Raw genomic sequence first — 21,841 nt, 5'->3', positions numbered from 1 at the left:
TAATGCAAAACTACATATTTGTTCTGCTTTTAGTTGAAGAGAGTGTGTAGAATGCAGAGGTTGTACAGAGTTCAGTTTTTTCCTGGGTAGTTCTTTCTGTGCTTTTTTCTTTAACCAAAGGTACTTCAGACAGGGATTTCAATATTTCTGAAGGTAGACAATTTACTTCCTTGAAAGCATCAAAGAAGACAAATTCAAACTAGAGATACATTATTTTTTAATAACAAGTTTAAAAAATTGGAGAGAAAAATCTGGAAATGCTGTTTATTATTTACTAGAATTTTGTACAGAAAAACCATGTGGCTTCCTGACATGTTTGTTTCTGAAATAGAAATGAGTTTGGTGAAACCCATTTCCATTACTGGGAAAAGTTTTTTCTTGTGTTTTGAAAGAGATAGACAAAGCCATTCATCTGGCTTTATTATTATGTCATTTACTATATGTTATATCACACTTACTGGACTGTGAGTTTCTGTGAAATGTTTTGGGAGCCCTTGAATGATTTTGTGTTCAATTTCAAGGTATTTTCCATAAATGTCTGAATATTGAAATACATGCCACTAGACTGTGGCTAACTTGGGAACGTAGTGATCCTTCATTCTGTATTTCTTAAAACACTCTTTTATCAGCATTGTCTTATCAAGTCTTTACTCTAAAAAATATTTAGTAGGCATACAGGTTCATCAAATACATAAAGTCAAAAGAATTTTATTTAACCTATCAGTATTTTCTGTTCCTCTTCAGAGCTCAGATTTTGCTGCCTTGTTTCTCATACCTGCAGTTCTCCAGCCTTAAGATCTTAGCTCCAGTGTCCACCTGAGAGAAAAAAACTTTCCAAATCTCAAGCATAAGTGCAATGATCATTTTCCTAATTTCCATCTTCCAGCTACTCAGACATTTCTGGGATCATACAATAGTAAGAAAAAAAATAAAATAGAAAAAAAAAAAGACAAATCCTATGTTCCATTTGCTATCTGTAAATCTCAGGGTAACTTATTTTGTTGAGGTTATAAATAGAATGACAGCAATGAGTATTTTCTTAACCCTCTTATTCGTGGCTAAATTATTTATCAATCCTTTGCTGTCAAATTAAAGAGAGTCTGCATATACTATTGAATGTTATCGACAAGATGGCAATGCCACCATGCTTCCCCAGCTAAGCAAGTGATTGAGGCACCTTCTGAATGTGAAAGACTTTGAATAATGACAATAATAAATACTTTTTGTCTAGTGTGCAATGGCACAGCGAATTGGATCATGTTAGGCTTCATCTGCTGCCTAATGCAATGTAACATAGCAGATAAAATAAATCAAATGGATGGTACTCTTAGACTTGAAAGATGATAGCTCTTGTAAAGCAATTGATATAAGAATATGAAAATGCAGTCCATTTCAGATGTTTATTGAAATCTACAGTCTTTGAAAACAAACAAATGCATATTTTAAAGGCTATGAAACAAGTGACTACAAATACAGCAGTATGCCTGTTAATGACAAAGCTGTTGCCTGAGTTGGAATTCAAATAAATTTTACGGGGGTTTTTTTGTGTGTGTGTTCAATATTTTTTTTTCTTCAAGAGCTTCTTAGAGGCATTGACTTGAACTTCAAAGCATACTACTGCGAATCCTTTAGTGATTATCATGGTAGCTAGACTTGGAATTCTTAGCTGTAAAAGTTCAGTAGTGCTTGCTAGAGATTGTTTTTAAATTTCAGTGAGTTAGGATTCAATAACATGGATTCAAGCAAACAGTATACAAAAATATTTTTGCTTGTTTTCAGTATTGTAATAAAAAGTTTCATTTATTGGGGTCAATTTTAAGGAAGGCTTTAATTTATTTTTCTTGCTTATATTTGTTTCAACTATTTGTTCATTTTTAATGCTTATAACAATTAACTTTTTATGATTCATTACTTGAGCTTTTTAAAAGTTGATCTGCTAATTATTTTTTAGTAAATAAGTGTGCAGTAACTGTAAGGAGTGTAAATGATTAGGGAGCATATGAAGGCGTGCCTATTCATAAAGCTGTATTTTTTGTTCCTGTTTTATGCCTCATGAAGGCACAAAGCTCAGGTCTCATTCAATTTGCAGAAGTTTATATATGTTTTTTATTCTCGTATTGTGATGGCATTGTGAATTGAATTCTTTTGAAAAGCAAAAAATGATTCAACAGTGTCTTTTTTTTTTTTTTCTTTCCTTTGGTATCATAAAAAAGGGTTCAGCTCCTTTATTTATAAAAATAACATGTAACCTTCCCTGATACAGTTTTTATTCAATGAAAATGTAATGTATTTTCTAAAAATGTACAAATACATTGTTAAATTAGTTTTTAAAAAAATAAACCTAGCATCTTCAAGTTTTTGTCTTTCGGATCAATTTTTTGACTATTTTCAATAGCAGAATAATAAGCTGTGAAGAAGCCTGCATTTTTGAAGTGGGAATGCCACCATTTAGTTTCTGGATTTGTTCTCTACAATTTTTAGTTATATAAGACATTTTCTATCTGTTAGGACAGTTTGAAGGACATTTGGGTACTGTAACTGTAATTTTGATATTGTAATCTATTTGTATTTGGATTTCGTTTTTGTTTAGTCTTTAGGAGTACTTACGAGTTTTAGAGTTCCCAACACTTGTTTTGCACGTTATTAAAATGCTACTGTAATGTATCTTCCTCAATAATTGACATGTATTCATAATTTGAAATTAATGTTGCAGTTAAACATCTGTAGAACAGAGTTAACATTAAATGTGTTTGTGCTTTTTTTTTTTTGTACGTATTGCATGATAAAACCAATAACCTCAAACTAGAACAAAAATACAATTAACTTTCTTTCTCTGTGTAGCCCACTGTTTGTGAACGGGAGCTCTGTGTATTTGCTTTCCAAACATTAGGAGTGATGAACGAAGCTGCTGATGAAATTGCAACTGGGGCTCAGGTAGAATTATCTAATAATTATTACATATCTGATTTTCTATAGTGTGTGCAGTTTTTTCAGTCTCTTCTAACATTTATTTTATGTGTATTCCCTGTATGAGTATTCTTTGGTAAGTATTATTTATTTGTACATTCTTATAGCCATAAATGCACTGTTTATGCATGACATTTTCAGATGTTAGTAATGAGGTGCTTCCATTGTTTTCCTTCCATGTAATTATAATAACCCTCTTTTCTTGTTCTGTTGTATTCAGTTAGGTCACCTGGATTGTTAATAAAGGCAGACATTGTCATCTGCAGATAATTCCCATTTATTTTCACCTAATGAGCCATTACTACTCTCAAGCAATTAATAAGCCACTTCCTGTTCATGGTGTTGGATGCAGCTATCCCCTGAGCATCTGTTATTTTGATCATTAAATAACAGTGGGAAAGTCCTTATAGATGTTTCTACATAGATTTTTTTTTCTATCTTCTCAAGGATTAGGAATTTAACACAGCCTTGCTTTCTGACTCTAAATTCAGTTATTAATGTATTTATAACCATATAATTACTTGTGTTTTTTTTTCATGATTTTGTATGTGTCTTAAAACAATATTTTAAACTATGTTTCCAAATCACCATTTAACCTTAATTTACAATAGTTACAGGGCTTCAGTATGTTCAAAAGTTAAAATGGCCTTTCCAGATCTTATGGAAAAGTGCATTCCTCTCTGATTACCTAAATATATGTCACTGACTGTGCACTTCCGTGGTAAGCAACATGTTTTTTGGAAGAGCAAACATTCAGTTCAGTTAGCTTTAACTAGCACTAATGAGTCTAGCCACTGGAAATAAACTATTTGGCTAAGTGCCAGAATAACGTCTTTGAGCGTTTCCTCAGAGGAAGAAACTTGGAGCAATGTCTTCTTCCCTTGACAATATGACTGAAGACCTCAGTTATGTCTTTCTGTAGTGCTGGACTTTATTTTCTGAATGTACCATACTTATATGGTATTTAGGTACAAGCAAGTAGCTCTCACTTCTGTTTTTAAATATGGCTGAGAGGAGAGGTGGTCCTTGTTAACTCTCACACTTTGTTTTATGTAGGTCTTACTGTTACAGACATATGCAGAGCTTTCTCTAGCTCTCTAGAGCACCTCTTCATCTACAGAGCATTGCTGAAGAGTACTGAAGTGATTACAATCTTCATGGTGCTTAAAAAGAGATAGAAAAATCTTATGTTGAGTGTCCTATGGGACTGAGGTGACTGAATTTTGTTGAGTCTCACTGTAGTGTTAGCATCACATCCAGCTCACTACATCTGATCTGGTTGAGCTCTCTTTCCTGTTTGCAGAAAGAGTTCAGTGCTTTTAGGGTTTGATTCATCAGAGCTATTTTTGACAATAGTTTAGGATGGTGTGAGTCACAGCATAGACATCAGCACAGAGGTTATTTTCTCCATTGATTATGAAGAGAGTTTAGGCTAACTAGTAAGATGTAGGTATTCACACTGTGAATCTCTACATTTCGTCAGATAAAACTTCCTCCAAGTCTCCAAATCATTTTGTGAAGAATCCTGAATATAGGTTCCCATTATTAGAAATAACATCCTGTTTTTCCTACTGTGCTTTCATCTAGTTTCCTAAGGTAGACACCCCTACTTTGTCACTAACTGTGTTCTGATGGCTCCTTCTTAATGGTAAGAGATTACGCTTGATAAAACTTTCAAGATCAAATTCACATCACCTTCTTTTAGTCATAGTCAAAATACCTGAAAATTAAACACCTGATTTTTTTTTGGTAGTTTGGACTTCCTGTAGAGAGCAAGGGAGGTACTGGGAGATTTTTTCCTCCTTGAAAATATTTAAATCCTACCTGAGGTGCTTCAATGCCCACTCATAGGAAGGAGAAGCTCACACCCAGCTATAAGAACACTTACTAGATCCACAGCACTTCCTACTACCAAGGAACACATGCAGAAGTTCGTATTATGTTTGCCTTAGACTTATCTTGCAGTTTCAGCTGCTGTATATTCCATCAGCTCAAAACAATGATCTCAGGGGAAATCAGGGGATTAATTAAGCCTAATCTATGCACATTTTCCCCAGGTTAAAACAACCTGCTGTTATCATGGTGAGAAACAATATAGAAGTCAACATTTGTTTTAAATGAAGGCTTTGGGATGCTGTTCTAATAAGAACTGTGCCAGTTTGAAGACAACATCCCACTGTGCAAGTAATAAAGGAAGACAACTTTGGATCACTGTATTAAGCAGTCTGGAAACTCAAACAACTCTTCCCTAGTAGTGTTTTGCAACTGAAAGCAAAGAAGTGCCTGTGAGAAGTATGAACTAGGGCCCAGTTTCATGGTAATACACAGCTGCAGGCCTGGTTGCCCAACCTGGCTGTGTATAAAGACTCCTAGTCCCCTTTGCAAATACTAATGCAGATGCCCTATTTTTGAAACATTTGTCACATTTGTAGCTATTATATACTGGATAGAAATCAGAGCACCATGGAGAAAGCAATGATTATTTAAGTAACTTCATTTTTCAATATGTGTGAGCTAGTAGCTGAAACTAACAGAATATCTTTAAGCAGGTAGAGAAAATTGTCCATTCATGCTGAAGGAGCAGAGGAGGAGAATGGCAACAGTATGACTCACTGCAGCACAGTTCCTTTTCTCTTTCATTATGATTCTTATTTTCATTCTTCTTTAAAGGGCCATAATTTTTATTTCCTCCATATGATCAGATACAATAGCAGACATATAATGACTTCCAGAATTTGAGCTGTGAGATGAGATCTGATTTATCTGGAATTGTGGAAGGAACCAGGGATGCCTATAAGTACAAATATTCTTGCCTTTTTGTTTCTTTCATGGAAAAGTCCATTTTTACAGAGGAACGTTTTCAGATAGCACAGAGAACCCAGGTGGAAATGAGCCAATTTGCAGTGATGTTTTTACATAGCAACTTTGAATTTCATTATCAGTGGGATTTGGGTTTCACAGCTGCTAGAAAGCTGCTTTATCTCTGTTTTGTGATTGCTGTAGGCTCTTTTTAATCTCTAATTTACTAATTTTGAAACAATTACACTTAAATCTGTTGCAAAATTGTGTATGTGTCTACATGTGCCTTTGTGAATGTCTGTACTCATTACACACGTGATCTTACAGTGAAATCTTGGAAATCATAGTTAATCAAATTCATGTTATAGTTATGTGTAACAGAAAGGAAGGGAAAGAAATTCTCCCAGTGTGAGATGTGCAAGTAACTTTTAAATCACTGCGCTGTTCTGGCTTTAGTAAAATCAATGTTTAGTAGTGTTTTTATGATTACAGTGTTCAGCAGAACAGCAGGTGGTGGTACAAGTTCACAAAACCTTCCTCTTTCTTGAGTAGCATTCTTCATTGCCATCTTCCACCCAAGGGCACACAGATCGAGCACAACTACATTTTCAGAATGAATTTTGTCCAGGAATTATCACATGTACACAAGAGAAAGCAGGACTATGAGCAATATGTCTGGAATGATCGTACATTTAAGACTAGATATTGGTCTTACCTAGGCACCTGGAATAGTATAGTAGCGCTGGACCTAAAGCCTTTTGAAGTCAATGGGAAAAAATCAGTCTTTACATGCTATCCACAGAACATACTTTTAGCTAGTGATGAAATCGGGTATTGCTATAATCCACTAAAAAAAAAGAAAAGGAAAAAGAAAAGAAAGCAGACTGGGTGATGAAATATGAAAGTACATATATTTAATAAATATTTTTCTTCATCTCTAGGTGGTTGATCTCCTAGTATCCATGTGTCGGTCTGCATTAGAGTCACCTAGGAAAGTTGTCATTTTTGAGCCATATCCTTCTGTAGTTGATCCTAATGATCCTCAGATGCTGGCCTTTAACCCCAGGGTAAGTAGTTGTCTTCCATTATGTCATTGCTTAGTTTTAATAATGCATTAGGTTTCAAAGCAAAGCCTTATTCATGAGTGTCCTCTACTAGAAAAGATACAGCTCCAGCATATAGCACAAGCATGTGGCTGTTTTCAGAACTCTCTATTTTTTTTTAATTGTCTCTGAGAAGGTATTTGGGAATAAACTTTAAGTTGCATTGAAAGTTAGACTGAAGCCAAGAACTTCTTTTAAGACACAAATTATAGATGAAAAAACACCATCTTCGGTGTCTTCTCTCAGTGTACGTTTTGGGCTTTCCATTCTTAAAGTGGTTATTGCTATTATTTCATTTTCTCTTTACAAACTGTTATGTCCTTAAATTTACTTTTCTCAAATGTTGGACATAAAAGTCGAGTCATGTACAAGTATTAAATTTTGAAGAATTGTTTGCTCTTCGGACTGCAAATGCTGCTTCTCAGGGAAACTCTAGGGAAGCCATGAACCTATTATAACTCTCTTGAGCCATCCTCAAGGGTATAAATGAGAACTTTGGATGGCCTGCATGGGGAAGCATCCCACTTTTCCTGAACAAAGGCCAGCTAGCAGTGGTTCTTCCTCAGAGGAAGGGGTGAATGTATTCTGTAGTGCATGGGAAGGAAGAATTGCCAGAGGGGCTTGGAAAGGGGCTGATGAGGAGACTGGCAGCTGGGCAGGGCAAGGGTTTTAAGTGGTATAAGGAATATGAAAAGGTGTCTTGTGAGAAGAGGAGTAGAGACAGCCCTAGGCTGGCATGGCCCACTCTATCTCCTCTAGCAAGAATGCCAGCATGGATGAGGTGAAAGCCCATGGGCAGGAGTTGGCAAGACCCAGAGACAGGGAACTGGAGCTCTTGAAGGTGGTGTTGCATGTGGAGCTGGTGAAGCACAGACTGCTCAGAAAAGGTAGACCTTAGGAATCTCTGGTAGCGGTTCCTAGGCAGAAGGTAAGCAAGGGTCAGGATGAAGCAGAGGGACAGCTGAGGGACCTCTGATGTTTTCTAGAGCAGCTAACGAAGTAAACACATCTGCTTATTTAGCATCTTATTTAACAGCTCTTTGTTCATTGCATACTTAATAGCATATTATCCAAATAACTGGCAGAGCCTGTGTTTAGTTACAAATATTTGTTTAAAAAGTGACCTAATCTTTTGAGTTACACTGTGGTGTATTTGAGATTCTAGTGAAATTCAAATAACAGCCATCATGATAATATTTTTCCTGAAATTTTTGTGAACTACGAAGGAGGAAGTCTGTGTATAGATAAGGTGGAAGGAAGCTATTAAAAAAAAAAAAAAAAAGAAAAGGAATGGCTTGGTGAACATTCATCCTAACTTTGATGAGGACTTCACATCAGAAAAATAAATTTTTTAGAGCCAAAGACCAATAGTCTGTTAATTTATTTGCTTATTTTATATTACATCAGAAGAAGAATTATGACCGAGTCATGAAAGCATTGGATAGTATCACTTCTATTAGAGAGATGACACAGGTGAGTTTAAAAATCTTTACATAACATAATAGCTTTTTCTAGAACTAGGAAGATGTTTATATGAGGCCTGTGATGGGTGGGGAAGGCAATAGTATCAGCCCTTTTCTATAGAGCTGTAATAATAATAAAATGTGTGCTGAAAATAAAAAACCTACAGTATCCACAGTAGCAATGAAATTAAGGTGATGAAGGAGAATTTAGGTCTTTTAAAGTTTAAATAAGAGATAATAACAGCAGAATGGGGCATTGTAACAAGATAATCACCAACTGCTGCATTTCTGGAAATATCAAAGTCAAACCGGGTCTTTTATTTCCAAAGCAAAAGAAATTGATTTTGTGATGGTGTTCTGAATGATAGCTTTATTTCTGTTATAACAAAACACTTGTTCAGCTAAGTGTGTTGGGGACTTGGAAGGTTGGGTCTCATGGGATTACTACCATATGATTTCTCAATATTCACAATGGGACAGAATCTGATAGCTGTACTTATGTTTATTGCAACACTTTATTTCCTAAGCAGCCCAGCTGATTACAACTGATTATTGAAATCTCTCCCATATACCTTGCTTTTCCAACTGTTATATACATGTAACCTCACAAGAGCTTAAAAACTGTATTTTGTATATATTTGTCAAGTACTTTGGGATTCTGGAATGAAGAATGAGGTATAGAGAGCAGTAAAACACATTGAAAATAAAACTTCAGGTATTTTTTTACATAATATAATATCTCTTAAAGAGAAAAATAATCAACATTTAACCTTTCTTAACGTTAAAATAACAATTTTTAAAGGAATGATTTACACTGAGATAAAAATTAATAAATGCTTTCAAAGGGAATTTAAGCTGGTAACAGTATTTTACTTTACCAGCTAATACCATGTAACTGTTTAAAAAAACCGGGGTGGATTATCTTGGGGTATTTTGAGAAACCTGATTTTGTGAAGTTCCAGTCCAGTTCCTTAACCCAGAAACTGAACGTAAGTACATCTGCTGTTATCCCTGAGATCACCAATGTTTTGCTATATTATACTCATTTTGTTGCTAATTACATGCTTATTATTTTACTCCAGGGAAAATAATTGCTATATGGATTCTTCTTGTTGTCAAAACACGTTTATAACTGTACAACACCAAATGTCAGCAAAGCTGTGATTTAAGCCTAATAATGAGTCCCATGTATTCGTCCCATTTAATAGAAGAAATCATGGGCGATGTAACATAAAATTTAACCTTATGATTTCAACTAGCAATAAAGAACATAATTACTATTTTCTAGGCACCTTACTTGGAAATAAAGAAGCAGATGGATAAACAAGACCCGCTTGCACATCCTCTTCTACAATGGTATAAAATTGACTCATGTGAGATGATAATTATTAAAGTACCAAGTCGAATGAATAGTGACTTCACCAGTTTAATTCGGTATAAGCTCACCCTAAGAATTAATACTAGAGCTAACATTTGCAACTGCTTTGTTTATGGGCTGTTTCTGGATGTCATCTGGGGCAACTGAGAACACTGCTGGCTTATTTTATGGCCTCAGATTGATCTTGCAGTCAAGATTTGTTCTACATTCATCTGATAGATTCAAAGGCGTGCAGCTCAGTGCTTTGTTCTGTCTGTGCATAATGTTTCTAAAAAGGAAAGTTCTTCGTTATCATGCCTAATACATATAACTGTTTCTTCTTATAGGGTTATTTCTAGTAACAGATCACACATTGTAAAGCTTCCAGTGAATAGGGTAAGTGTCTGTGGGTTCTTTACTTTCTTATTTCTCATGGCTCTTTTTCGATGGGAGTCTCCTGGCCACATGTTCAAACTGGTCACGTGGACCCCATTAACAAACAGTGGAGAGAAGTAGGCAGTTTCAGGTTATGACTCACAGAATCATGTTGTGAATATCTAAATCAAGTCAAACAAATTATAGTCAGAAAAATTCTATTTGAGGTGAGTAGCTCAAATGCAAGTGTCTACCTGCAGTCATGGGAGATTGGGTGAAAAATTCACTATTTTGGTTACCATTTAGAATGTTAAATACAGAATTGTGGTGTTCATCTGCACTGCTTTTTACACAATACACCAGTTGTGCAAACTGAGAACACAAGTTGAGAATACTGTGAACTTGTAGTTTACAGAGAACTTGAGTATACCATAAAAAGAATATAGCTCTGGAATTCCAGAAGGATGGTGCTGAGATTAATTTCTTAGTATGTATGCCTCTGATATTCTGTTTAAGGGTATAGTAATCTGCAGCCTTTCAAATGTGAATCTTAATTCAAAGCCAACTCTGAGCAAAATACTGTGATGAAATCGTTCAAATTAATTACCTTACTAGAGCCATATTAGGCTGAACTCTGTTTCAGAAACTTCCATATGTTTCATATGCCGAAGACTGTTCTTACTGTTTGATTTCAGATAAAAGCTATGGTAATGAGACCTATTTCAACTTAGTTTGTGTAGGTATTTAGATGCAGTCCTATATTGTGCAAAACAGCATGATATATTAAGAACTACTATTCTGGAAATGCTGTTCTTTTGTGTCCATCAATTTCTTTTCACATATGAACTGTTATATTTTACAGCAACTAAAGTTTATGCACACTCCCCACCAGTTCCTACTTCTCAGCAGTCCACCAGCCAAAGAATCTAATTTCCGAGCTGCTAAAAACCTTTACGGAAGTACCTTTGCATTTCAGTGAGTCCATATCTTTGTATTAATCAAAGGTTACTAAAATGCCATGCTGTTTTTTTATTCTTACCATTTGAGGTTTACAGCTGTGAATGTCTTGTTTTAAAGGATTACTGATTTCATTTTGAATTTTACACTGTGGATTTTAATGCTTTCTCTTTTTAATTTTTCAGTGGTTCACACATTGAAAATTGGCATTCCATCCTGAGGAACGGCTTGGTTGTTGCTTCCAATACGAGGCTGCAGGTAAATAGTAGACTAAACAGACTTTATCTAACCTGTGCATGTTTGATTACATATTAAAATTAGGTGAGTTGTCAAGGGTTGTGTTTCTGGTAGTCATGTAGGTGGCAAAAAGTGGTGACTTCCTGGAAAAGAGACTTTTCTGAAGCAATTAAAATGAAGTTAGGTATCTGCTAAAATAGCTTTAAAAAATCCCATTGGTAGAATCTGTGTTTCAGTTTTACATTGCACAGCAGCACCTCCAGGAGGCTTAGCTCAGTACTGCCTAAAAGCAATCTGAGATTAAAATTTATGCCTGTATTATAGGAACCCAGAGCATACTAGATTTACAGAAGCCGGGTTTACAGTGTCTTCTCAGATCCTCAGGTTTTCTTACGAGGGGAATGCGAGCGTACTGGTAAGGAGGGATCTATAGCAAACTTCAGTTTGATTTCTCTGCAAGACCACTCTTGCAGAGCAAAGTAGTCAGTACTAGAGGGACTAGAGGACTGTGATTCGGAGTGTTTTAGCATCACAGTTTTGACACCTGTTCCCCAGTGATCCTGATTAGATACAGTAGAGGAGGATTCAAGGGTGCTTACTAAGGTTTAGGGAAAAGAAAGCACTAGAAAAAAAGGAATGGAACTCTCTGCTGTTCCTCTTAACGCTTTGGATGTTTTTCTTAGCATCTTTGTAAGATACTTCACCAAGAAAGCAGGATTTAAGCTCCAAAGTACACCCAAGTAAACCCCTTTATGCTTGGTGGTTTGTTTGTTTGTTTGGTTGGTTTGTTTGTTTGTTTGTTTGTTTGTTTGTTTCTTTCTTTCTTTCTTTCTTTCTTTCTTTTTTTAATGGAAATAGGAGGAAACAGTTCATACAAGTCTGTTTTATACAAGTCATCATTTTTAGATCTCTCACACGACTAAGCCATATTGTGAGCCCGGTTCATTCTGCTTACCCCAGTACTAATCAGTCAGGAAAAACACCTACTCACCAAGGATCCTGTGCAACACTGTAGGACCTGGAGGAGTGAGAGCATGATTGTTTTCCTGTAGGAGCGCTGGCACATTGCAGGCACAAGGCAAATATCATGGGGTCAGAGCAAAGAAATAAGGGTGAACATGACTAGGAAGCTCAGTGATCATAACATTTACCTTCATAGGAGATACTCAGGGTTCTTGCATATACTCCATCAACTACTTTGTGTGGTTTCTTGAAAGTCTCATACACGTAAGGCAGTCAGTCCCTTGAGGAGAAGCGAAAACTGTATTTCCCTCTTTCCAGACAAGGAGATTACTAATAAAACGTGCTTGTTTTGTTGCTCTGTAACATGGAGCAGTTTTGTTGGTGAAGAAGACTCTTCCCTTTCCATTCTTCGTTTCAGACATTTTATAGCTCTGTGGCTAAAACACTGTAATGAAACGATAGAGTATGTATGGCTGAATTGGCTCAGGCAAAAGCTTGGTTGAACCCGTTCTTCCAGTACTCTGGTTGAACTAGTGACTGATTTATTGATTTATTTTTTTTTTTGGCATATAAGTACTGTCATCACCATCTCTTCATTTCTTAAAGAAAATAAAAGCAGCTGTTGCTGCATTGTTTGCTTATCCAAGGCCAGCTGGTGTACTTTGGAAAAACCTTCTGGACCTAGCCTCTCAAAGGCTGGCTTAGGCTGTGGTTCCTGCAAAGGTTTTGATGTGAGACACATGCTGAGCTGCTCAGCCTTGTTAAGGCTGAGGTGTATTTGGCCATTTCCAGAAGCACTCTCTGTAAGCATCCCTCATGGTAATGTTAGATTTTAAAACAGAAAATGCAATTTTATGTAAAAATCTGATATAAAATTATCTTTGGGCATTTGGATACAGTTCCCAGAATATATAGTTGTATATTCACAGCATTTTGTTTTGTTGTTAGTTTTGGTTGTTTTATTTTTAGAGACTTCTTTGAACACCATTTATTACCAGTCAATAAATCAGTGCAATGGGCTGGATACTGATCTACATTGAGACGTGTGTTTATCATTTTTACTTTGTCCAGATAACCAAATAATTATTAAACAGACATTCTGCTCTCTCTTTTTCAGCTCCATGGTGCAATGTTTGGAAGCGGAATCTACCTTAGTCCATTATCAAGCATATCATTTGGTTACTCAGGTGATATTTATAAATCACTCTAAAATTGGAGAAATATAGGGGGGTGTCTTAGTCTACTGCTCTTCTTACCAGCTTCACTGTTTACAACACTGTAGTGTTTATCTTTGTAGACCAAGCTTAGATTTTCTCTCTTTTTAATAAATTATTTTTTCCCTTATTAAATACCTATCCTCATTTTCAAAGGTGCTGAGTACCTTGAAAGTTTGTAATGAAGCAGGTCTTGACTATGCCATGGAATTCCAACTTCGTGATATTTTTTTTATTGGTATCTGCCTAAGTTCATCTAAAACTATCCACATAGTTATAGGATTTTAGGACCTGATCTGACAAAACAAATATTCATCAACAGACATGATCTACAGCATATGTTTAAGAATATCCCCAAGTATTGCCATGTCAGGGTCACATAAAAGATACAGGATGTGTTCGTGTTAGCATGACAAGGGCGGGAAATATAATTTGTCCCACTAGTAAATCAAAAGTGAGTCATGTAGAGTTTTCTATATAAGAATAAAATCATAAATAGAAGCGTAACAGAAACATGATGTACCAATGTGTACATTGAGAAACATTTGTAGAGATTTTAAAGTGCTGTGATTTTCTCCTTTAGTTATATTTACCATTTCCTCATATATAAAAGTGTTCGTGTGCATGTAGATAAATTTAATTTTGAGAGTGTTAGTTATACCTTCTGTTGATTTTAGGTAATGTCACAATTAGTTTTTAGAGCTTAGCATTTCGTACTACTACTTCTTACTACTACTTACTGAGTTTTAATATCAGCAGACTTTAAATGCACTTTTAGCTTTTCAGAGATTACACAAGTATGGAAGCATTTTAGGACTCACTGAAAGCTCAGGTTGAAGCACCATCATCTAACAAAATTACTTTCTTTTTGGACAGCATTGTTTTGTCAATTTCAGTGTGTTTTTTCTCCTCTTTTTGCCTTTCTCAGTCCCTTCCGTCCAGTATCCTCCAGAAAGGAAGTCTATACCTATGAACGATATAATACTCTATGCTAATAAAAAACACAACAGAGTCTATACTCCTCATTACTTCATAGACTTACGTTTTGCCATAATTCAGTCTCTGTTTTCAAACTGTCAAGAAATGTGGGAGAGTGGAAAAGAAAGGATGTCTGTAATAGCATGCAGTACAGGAATTTTACGTAAACCCAATGTGATGAATGTATACAACATCTAAGGCACAAACGTAGATGTTTAAATTTCTTGGATGGAAATTTCATCCAAACTGGCTGACTAATAATATATTCAGCTGTAGATAAATTATTTAAACCTAGATAGACTTTAAAACTACCTTTAAAACTACCTCTAAATAACTACTATTGAAAATTTTATTTGGATTTACTAAAAGTCTAAATAATGCTAAAGATGAATATATAAAGTTATTTCTCATGATATTACTGTCCCACCCACAGAAAATCAGACTTTTATTTCAGCCTGAGTAGGGTCAGTTGAACTCAAGACATTCTAAGATGCAACTCTGTTAAACAATGACCTAAGACATCCTGAGCTGAATTCAGTGTCATTTAATCTCACTTTCCTACCTGCTTGGTGCTAATTTGGCTTTCCCAAGCTCTTTGCAACACATGCAGGTATACAGGTAATTTGCAGGATTAAATCAAATTATCTCTGACAAAGAGAGCTGTCTACCAACAAAAACTACCTTTCTGGCTGCCGTGAAAAGGACTGTGTGTGATTCCCACCATGTTACCTCTTGCATTCTCCATACTTAATTTTGGTTATTGTTGCATTTATATACAGGGTATCTTACGTTAATTTAATATCTTAGGGATGAACAAGAAGCAGCAGAAGGTGTCAGCTAAAGATGAACCAGCTTCAAGCAGTAAGGGCAGTAACACATCACAGGTACAGTAGTATATCAACCATCTCTGGAAGTTTTATGGTTTTATGTTTGGGAACTTGATATCAGAAAAGAAGGCAATATTCCCTTTGTGAAGGTTAACAATTTTATTTTATTGAATGAAATCGACAAGTCCAGAGACTGTAACCATCAAATACAGCCCAATTGTTTTTAGTAAGAATTTATGGAGTGTAGTACAGGCCCCTGTACCCTTCTTTTCCAAGCAGAAGTATTTGGGAAGAGAATAACAACAAAATACAGATGGCATTATGACCCTTAGCAAGTCTTTGCTTTTTGAACTCCAGAATTTTTACTGAAAAACAATGCAAAAAGAATTGAAAATGGTTATTGCTGGAAAATTAGCATAGTATTTCACTTATACCAAGTCATGTGTTGGTTTGTTGTGTTTTTTTTTTTTGTTTATTTGTTTTTGTTTTTCAGTTTCCGCACATTAGACCACTATAATTCTGCTTTATTTAAAGCAAACTCATAACAATTATGTATAGGACTAAATGCTGAGAAATTACATCTTACATCTGTCTCCATTGTTAACACACAAGAACTATAGGATAATCTTGCTTTGAAGAAAGGTTGGTATGTAAGTGCAGAAGCCATCAGAAATGAGTAGGCCAGCAGTATCAAGGTAGTAGCCAAAGAATCAGTGATTAAATTCACTGTGTTTCTTTTGTTTTTGTGTAATTTGTTTATCAGTCGCACTCTGATATTTCTAGTACTATTCTTGATTCTATAATAATTAGTAAGCTTTCTTTCAGGGTAAAGGAGTTCAAATCTTTCCTATGATAATCAAAAAAAAAAAAAAAGAAATATGTTAGAATGACAACCTCTATCTTTGCTATCTTTGCTTTTTTAATAAACCACTGACAATAGCAGCTTTACTACTTTTTCACTGTTTGCCTTACAGCACTAATTAAGTTTTCTCTTGTGTTTTTTTTTTTTTTAATCTCAGTCACAGAAGAAAGGACAACAGTCACAATTTTTGCAAAGCCGTAACTTAAAATGCATAGCCTTATGTGAAGGTAAGCTGAAAGTCATTGAAAAACTGTTTTAGTCATAGGCACAGTGACACTGTATGTAAATCAGTGTGAACTTTAGTTCCAGAATTGGTTGGTCTTAGGTCAGAAACAATTGGTAGGTATATAACAACCTGTTTAATAGTCTTTGTCTTTCAGTTTGGAACACTTCCTTCTTCAAAGAAAACCTGTAACACATCCCGATTTTTTTCTGAAATAATCATATGCACAAAGTGACTGATCATCCAGTCTGTCTTTCAAATATGATCATATTCCTAAGTCATCAATATAGTCCAAAAAAAGTCTTTATTTGAAATGGTGACTTCTTGCAAGCATTTAATAAATACGTTGAAAACAAAATTCTGAGAAACAGAAGGTTTCCTATCGAATTTCAATTAATTTTGCACGTCTCAGGCAAATGTGTTGTTCATCTGGTAGCCAGCTTGTTGTTCTGGACTGCTTCAGAATTTTTATGAAGTTAAAATCCATTGCATATGATTACAATTATTCCTGAAAGACTTGGCTATTCTTTTAGTAATTAATGAAAACAGCAGCTTCTGAGAAAAAAAAATAAAAATATGAAATTTGAGTAAGAACAATTGGTAATGAGTCTCATTGGCCAAATGAAAATAAATCATGTTAAACTCAGCTTGACCTCCATTTTCAGCATTTGTTTATTTTAAAAAGTAAAAATTAAGACATGGTAGAAAAGATGTTCTTTCAAAATGAAAACTATTTTTATGCTACTTTTAAAAATAATTATTTTTCAGGTGTTCAATTAAAATATTTAATATGATTAAGGCTGTCAGTCAACATGAAACTTAAACATGATCTGGATAGGAAAATATACAACTTTATGACTGTAGCTTTCAGAAAAAATGAAATGAAATGAATCTAGGCTTTACTAGAATTTACTTTTAAAAATGCTTGAAGTTTCTAAATATAAATTACATCTTTCCCAAGTATTAATATGGGATAGAAGAGATGAATATGTAGGACTTTGTTATCTCTGTCATTCTTCCTTTGCATTTCTCAATGGATTGTGAATGTTGTAAGGGTTAAAATATATGGTAAAACAAATTTTACGTTATTATAAAATTATTTACTATATTTATTACTTCACTTTTCTTTGCAAAGTGTTTGGGGGAAGTTGTCTATCAAATATAGATTTGAAATAAATTACAACAAATAAATGTTTGTTTAAAAAATAAAATTAATTGAAGAAATAATGTAAAAATCTGGTATGCAGTTATTCATGGCAGTGTTTAGATGCATTTATAGAAACTTCTTCAAGTATAGATTCATAGCAAAGCTACTACCTAGAAATAAGAATGTTTCTTTCCTGTGTTGTTCTCATTATGCTGTTAAACAGCCTATCATTAAATACATTGCTGTTTTCTAAATGTTGAGCAAGTTTTGGCAAGCTTCACAATCCCCTTGATTATACTTGGTGTGCTTAAGTTTTTAAAAATATTTGGTAGTATTGCAAATCCCAAATCTTTGGCATCTCAGTTTCAGGCACTGTCTTTTACATCTTACTGTTGTCTCAGACATCATCAAACACAAACATGTCTGTGCCAAAGCCATTAGTTGACTCAGATCCTCCTTAACAGCCCTATATCCATTTAAAATCAGTTTTTAATAAGCATACTTTTTCATTTTTCTTGTTTACTAGTCTCCAGAGCAGGTTTTGGGCCTTCAAAGGACTCTGTTTATGAGAAGTACCAAATGATCATAAAAGCCAACCTTAGTTTAAAATCATTTCTTAACGAACTGGCTCCCATACATCAAGCATTTGTGTGTTCTGGAAAGTAGAATGTATTTTGGAAACAAGAATCCAGTTCATCTGCCTGTTTGTACTAACAGCCAGCTTGGATACTACACTTTGCCACAGACATGTATTAGAAAACTCAACATTCCCACAAAGCTATTTAAAGTGTGTAAAAAAGCAAATATTTTAAAGCAGTATTTTCCTGACATGTTTTGATCACTATGAAATTTATTCTTTCCCTGATAGTGATAACCTCATCTGATCTGCACAAACATGGGGAGATATGGGTAGTTCCCAATACAGATCATGTGTGTACAAGATTTTTCTTTGTGTGAGTACAGACCTTCTTTTAACATACATCTGTCTTTTCTAGGCCTTTGTCCCCATGATCCTGACAACAGTTGGAATTGAAATAGATAAAAGATATTTCTTTCTAATTCTTTAGAGAATTGCTTCAGTTTTTATTTATGTCTATAATTAATTTTGATAGAAAATACATTAGTGACAAAGATTTAGTAGTCACTTTTATAAAGAAAAAAATGCGAGGAGTGGAGCGTTACTGATTTTTCCCACTCTATAGCATTACCTCATGTTGCAGTAAGTCTCTCTATCTATTGCAAAATCTCTCTTCTATTCAGGTGTATGATTGAAAGCTAAAGAATTCATTAATGAGAAAAAGCTTCCTATCTGTGATTTGAGCGTTTTCTCTCTCAGCTATGACTTGTAATTATACATTGACATAGATTTTAGCCCCGCAAAAAAAGTCATGCAAACGAGTGGAGAAGCACAGACTTCAGATTCACCAGCTCTGAGGGTTTGCAGTGATCAGGATTTCTTTATCTATGCAAGTCCTTAATGCAGATGGGTTCTTACAAGGATGAAACCCTGGAAGATTTCATGGTGTCACCTCTAAGTGGAGGTCCTCTTGTGACAAGAGTTTGGGTGCCACAGGCATTGCAGTGCCTTGTGCATGCTTTGGTACTAGCCTTGTGCAGGGTGGTTCAGGAGCAGCCACAGAAACAGCCCTTTCCTTTATACATCCACCAAGAGGGGAGCTGCTAATGTGTTTCCATGGACCCAGTACTGGCAGCACTGCAGAATTCCCAGTGGGCTGTTCAGCCTAAGGTTTTCAATGCCAATGAAAGTCCTACCACCATTCACTCTCTAGAGTTTAGGATCTGCATATAACAATGAAATAGAACATTTGAATAGTAAGCATGTTAAAGCATAGAATAAATGCTTTTGATTATTGAATAAAACAGTTTTGAATGTTCTTAGGTAGATTAATAAAACACTAACTTGATTTTATTTTCTTTACTTTTTTTTTTTAGTTACGAAGATGGTCAAGTGGGTGATACAAGTATAAATACACAGGAACCAAGCATTCATAAAGAGATTCTTCGAGTCATTGGCAATCAAACTGCTACTGGTTAAAAGGACCACTGTTATTTAATTGATGATTTGGAAGCCTTCCTCAGTCTCAAAGCTGGATTTTGAACTGAAGAAGATGCAAAAAACTAATTTATTATTATTATTCTAAGCAAATTAACCCTTTGAATACTTACTGTTTTCTTACTTAGTATTTCTTATCTCATCAAAATACCTGAGATGGTATGAATTAGCAACTGTAGGGTGCAAAGTACATACTACAACTAATAGTAATTAAACAGGCATTTGGGTTGCTCACAATAAACAGACTTTAAAAAAGGAGTTTTGTGCGGATATTTTTATATTAAACTCTTCAATTGGAGGTTTTAGTACTGTATACTGGTATTTTAAATTTAGAATGAGAGAATTATAAGCAAGAGAGAAGATTTTATAGCAGAGAACCTGCATTATACAGGATACTTTGCAATAAGTAAAATATTCTCATATTTAAACACAATAAAAGGTTGCCTGGAACACGTCAAATTAAAGAGATTGGTTACCTGCAGCTATCTTTGATTCATTTTATTTCACAAAGGTATAGCCAGGATTTAGAGTCAAAAGGTTAAAACAACAATATATTTTTGACGTAATGAATGAAACAAAGTAAAGCAATGACTCTGACGATGTATGTTTAGTTTTTTTATCCTCTCTGGAAACTCTGTCTTATCCGTTAAGCAGCTCAATTATATTTTTTAATTAAACAAGATTAGCAAACACCTGGAAATCCAGAAGCTGTTAACTTTCTTTCTTTCTACAAGTTTGGTTTTTATACACAGGATTTTACGGTTTCTTCAGATCAACAAAGTTCTTTAATGTTTTCATCCTAACACTAGCAAGATTGGTCTGTGGCTAAATTTATCCAAATAAGTAAAAGTACCTGCTAAATTAGAGCTTTAATATGATTGGGTTGATTGTTGGTACATCAGAAACTATAAAAAAATGCAAAATTTTACTGACTTTCTCTATGTGAAATAGTTTTATTAATTTATTTCTAAGGAAAAACAAATCAATTAATATCTCTGTCCTTTAAACTAATCTTTTTTTTTCCAAGTAAACATGATGGCAACATAGGTAGGGCCTAGTCTCCATGGCATAAAGAATATCCTGTGCCCTCAGCAGCTCTCGCAGTAGTAGTCATCCTGCACCTGGTGGTACAGGCCATCAGAGATAGTAAAAAGAGACTGAATCACCTATTAAGTGGTTTTTGTTTTTAATAAAGATACTGAAGAGCCAAGTAGAAGCATAGCAGAGAGACCAGCTAGTGTTTTTGTTTTTTTTTTTTAAACAGAACTCCATTAGGGAGATAATGTTCACATTTACTGGTAATGGGTGATTCCCTGTTTTTAGTCCCAAGTTATATGCCCATATTCCTTGCTGCAATTGAAATGCCCTGCAAGTAAAATAATATTATTGGGACATACTTAAAGTCTTTTTTTAGCGTTCCAGACTTATTTGCTGGTGACCTCCATTTTTCTGGGTTCACACCTGACCTGTCAACCCAATTCTATTTTCAAAACCCATTTTGCTATTGAATTTTTGTTGACTTTCACTCTCATTTGGTGGACACCTCATGTGAGAACCACTACTCTAATTGTTATCTTTTGTGACACAGGTTTACTTCTTGAAACAAAGAGGATTCCTGAAATTTATCTATCTACGTAAAGACTGCATTAGGTTATGTAGCTGCACAAAATCAGCATAATTCAGAAGTAGAGCTGAAAACCTGGAATACCCATCCCCCCATATTTTGTCCTGCAATATGTGTCTGAATCTCTCTTTTTGCAGAACACGGAAAGAGACTAGAAAGCAAGTCCACAAATTGCCCTGCAAGTCCTGCATTGACTTGCTGGCTGACCGTTCACCTCTCTGAGAGACCCCAAAAAAATAAAAAAGAACAGAAGATGACCATGAATGAACTGGAGAAGCCAAGTAAGCAGTCCCCTTCCCAGTCCCCTCAAGTTACAGCAGGGTCATAAATGAAGCCTTTTCGAAGAAACCTTGAGTGTAGCTATTGGAGTGAGTTAGCCTTGCTTTGCACAGTGGTGTCATGATGCTGACCATGTGTGGTGCCCTAAGTACAACCACTGGAAAGGGAGAGAAAACACGTCTGCCAAATTTTAAGACTGCTCAGAAGATTGTCTTAAATGGATGAGAGGAAGGAAAGGAAAGTGGAGAAAAGCAGGCCCTAGAGATGTAGGAGGAGACCTTGCTGTTATAGAGGGCCTGTTTCAGGGATTATCAAGGGGCCTGGCTGAAGTATGGGGGTTAAGGAGGATGACCAAGAGTAAAAGACAATATGATGAGCACAGGCAATGGGAC

General features: G+C 35.2%; 1 protein-coding gene across 4 annotated transcripts in view; it reads left to right on the top strand.

The window, feature by feature from the left end:
• Positions 1 to 20,250, top strand: part of PARP8 (poly(ADP-ribose) polymerase family member 8) — a 126,454-nt gene extending 106,204 nt beyond the window's left edge. For 3 of the 4 annotated variants that reach the window (XM_083819075.1, XM_083819072.1, XM_083819074.1), the window contains 12 exons: positions 2,842 to 2,934; positions 6,708 to 6,833; positions 8,277 to 8,342; positions 9,621 to 9,688; positions 10,037 to 10,085; positions 10,927 to 11,039; positions 11,207 to 11,279; positions 13,339 to 13,408; positions 15,221 to 15,297; positions 16,260 to 16,329; positions 18,341 to 18,425; positions 19,426 to 20,250. In XM_083819075.1, coding sequence (XP_083675201.1) covers positions 2,842 to 2,934; positions 6,708 to 6,833; positions 8,277 to 8,342; positions 9,621 to 9,688; positions 10,037 to 10,085; positions 10,927 to 11,039; positions 11,207 to 11,279; positions 13,339 to 13,408; positions 15,221 to 15,297; positions 16,260 to 16,329; positions 18,341 to 18,425; positions 19,426 to 19,528 — 993 coding nt within the window. In that variant the 3' untranslated portion in view covers positions 19,529 to 20,250. The remainder of the gene's footprint in view (positions 1 to 2,841; positions 2,935 to 6,707; positions 6,834 to 8,276; positions 8,343 to 9,620; positions 9,689 to 10,036; positions 10,086 to 10,926; positions 11,040 to 11,206; positions 11,280 to 13,338; positions 13,409 to 15,220; positions 15,298 to 16,259; positions 16,330 to 18,340; positions 18,426 to 19,425) is intronic. The other variant, XM_083819073.1, reaches the window with a different exon arrangement.
• Positions 20,251 to 21,841: the final 1,591 nt, after the last annotated feature.

The sequence above is a fragment of the Anser anser genome, assembly GCF_964211835.1.
Source record: "Anser anser genome assembly, chromosome: Z".
Taxonomy (NCBI): Eukaryota; Metazoa; Chordata; class Aves; order Anseriformes; family Anatidae; genus Anser; species Anser anser.
Note: the sequence above shows the minus strand (reverse complement) of the source record. Positions and strands in the feature narration are given on the sequence as shown.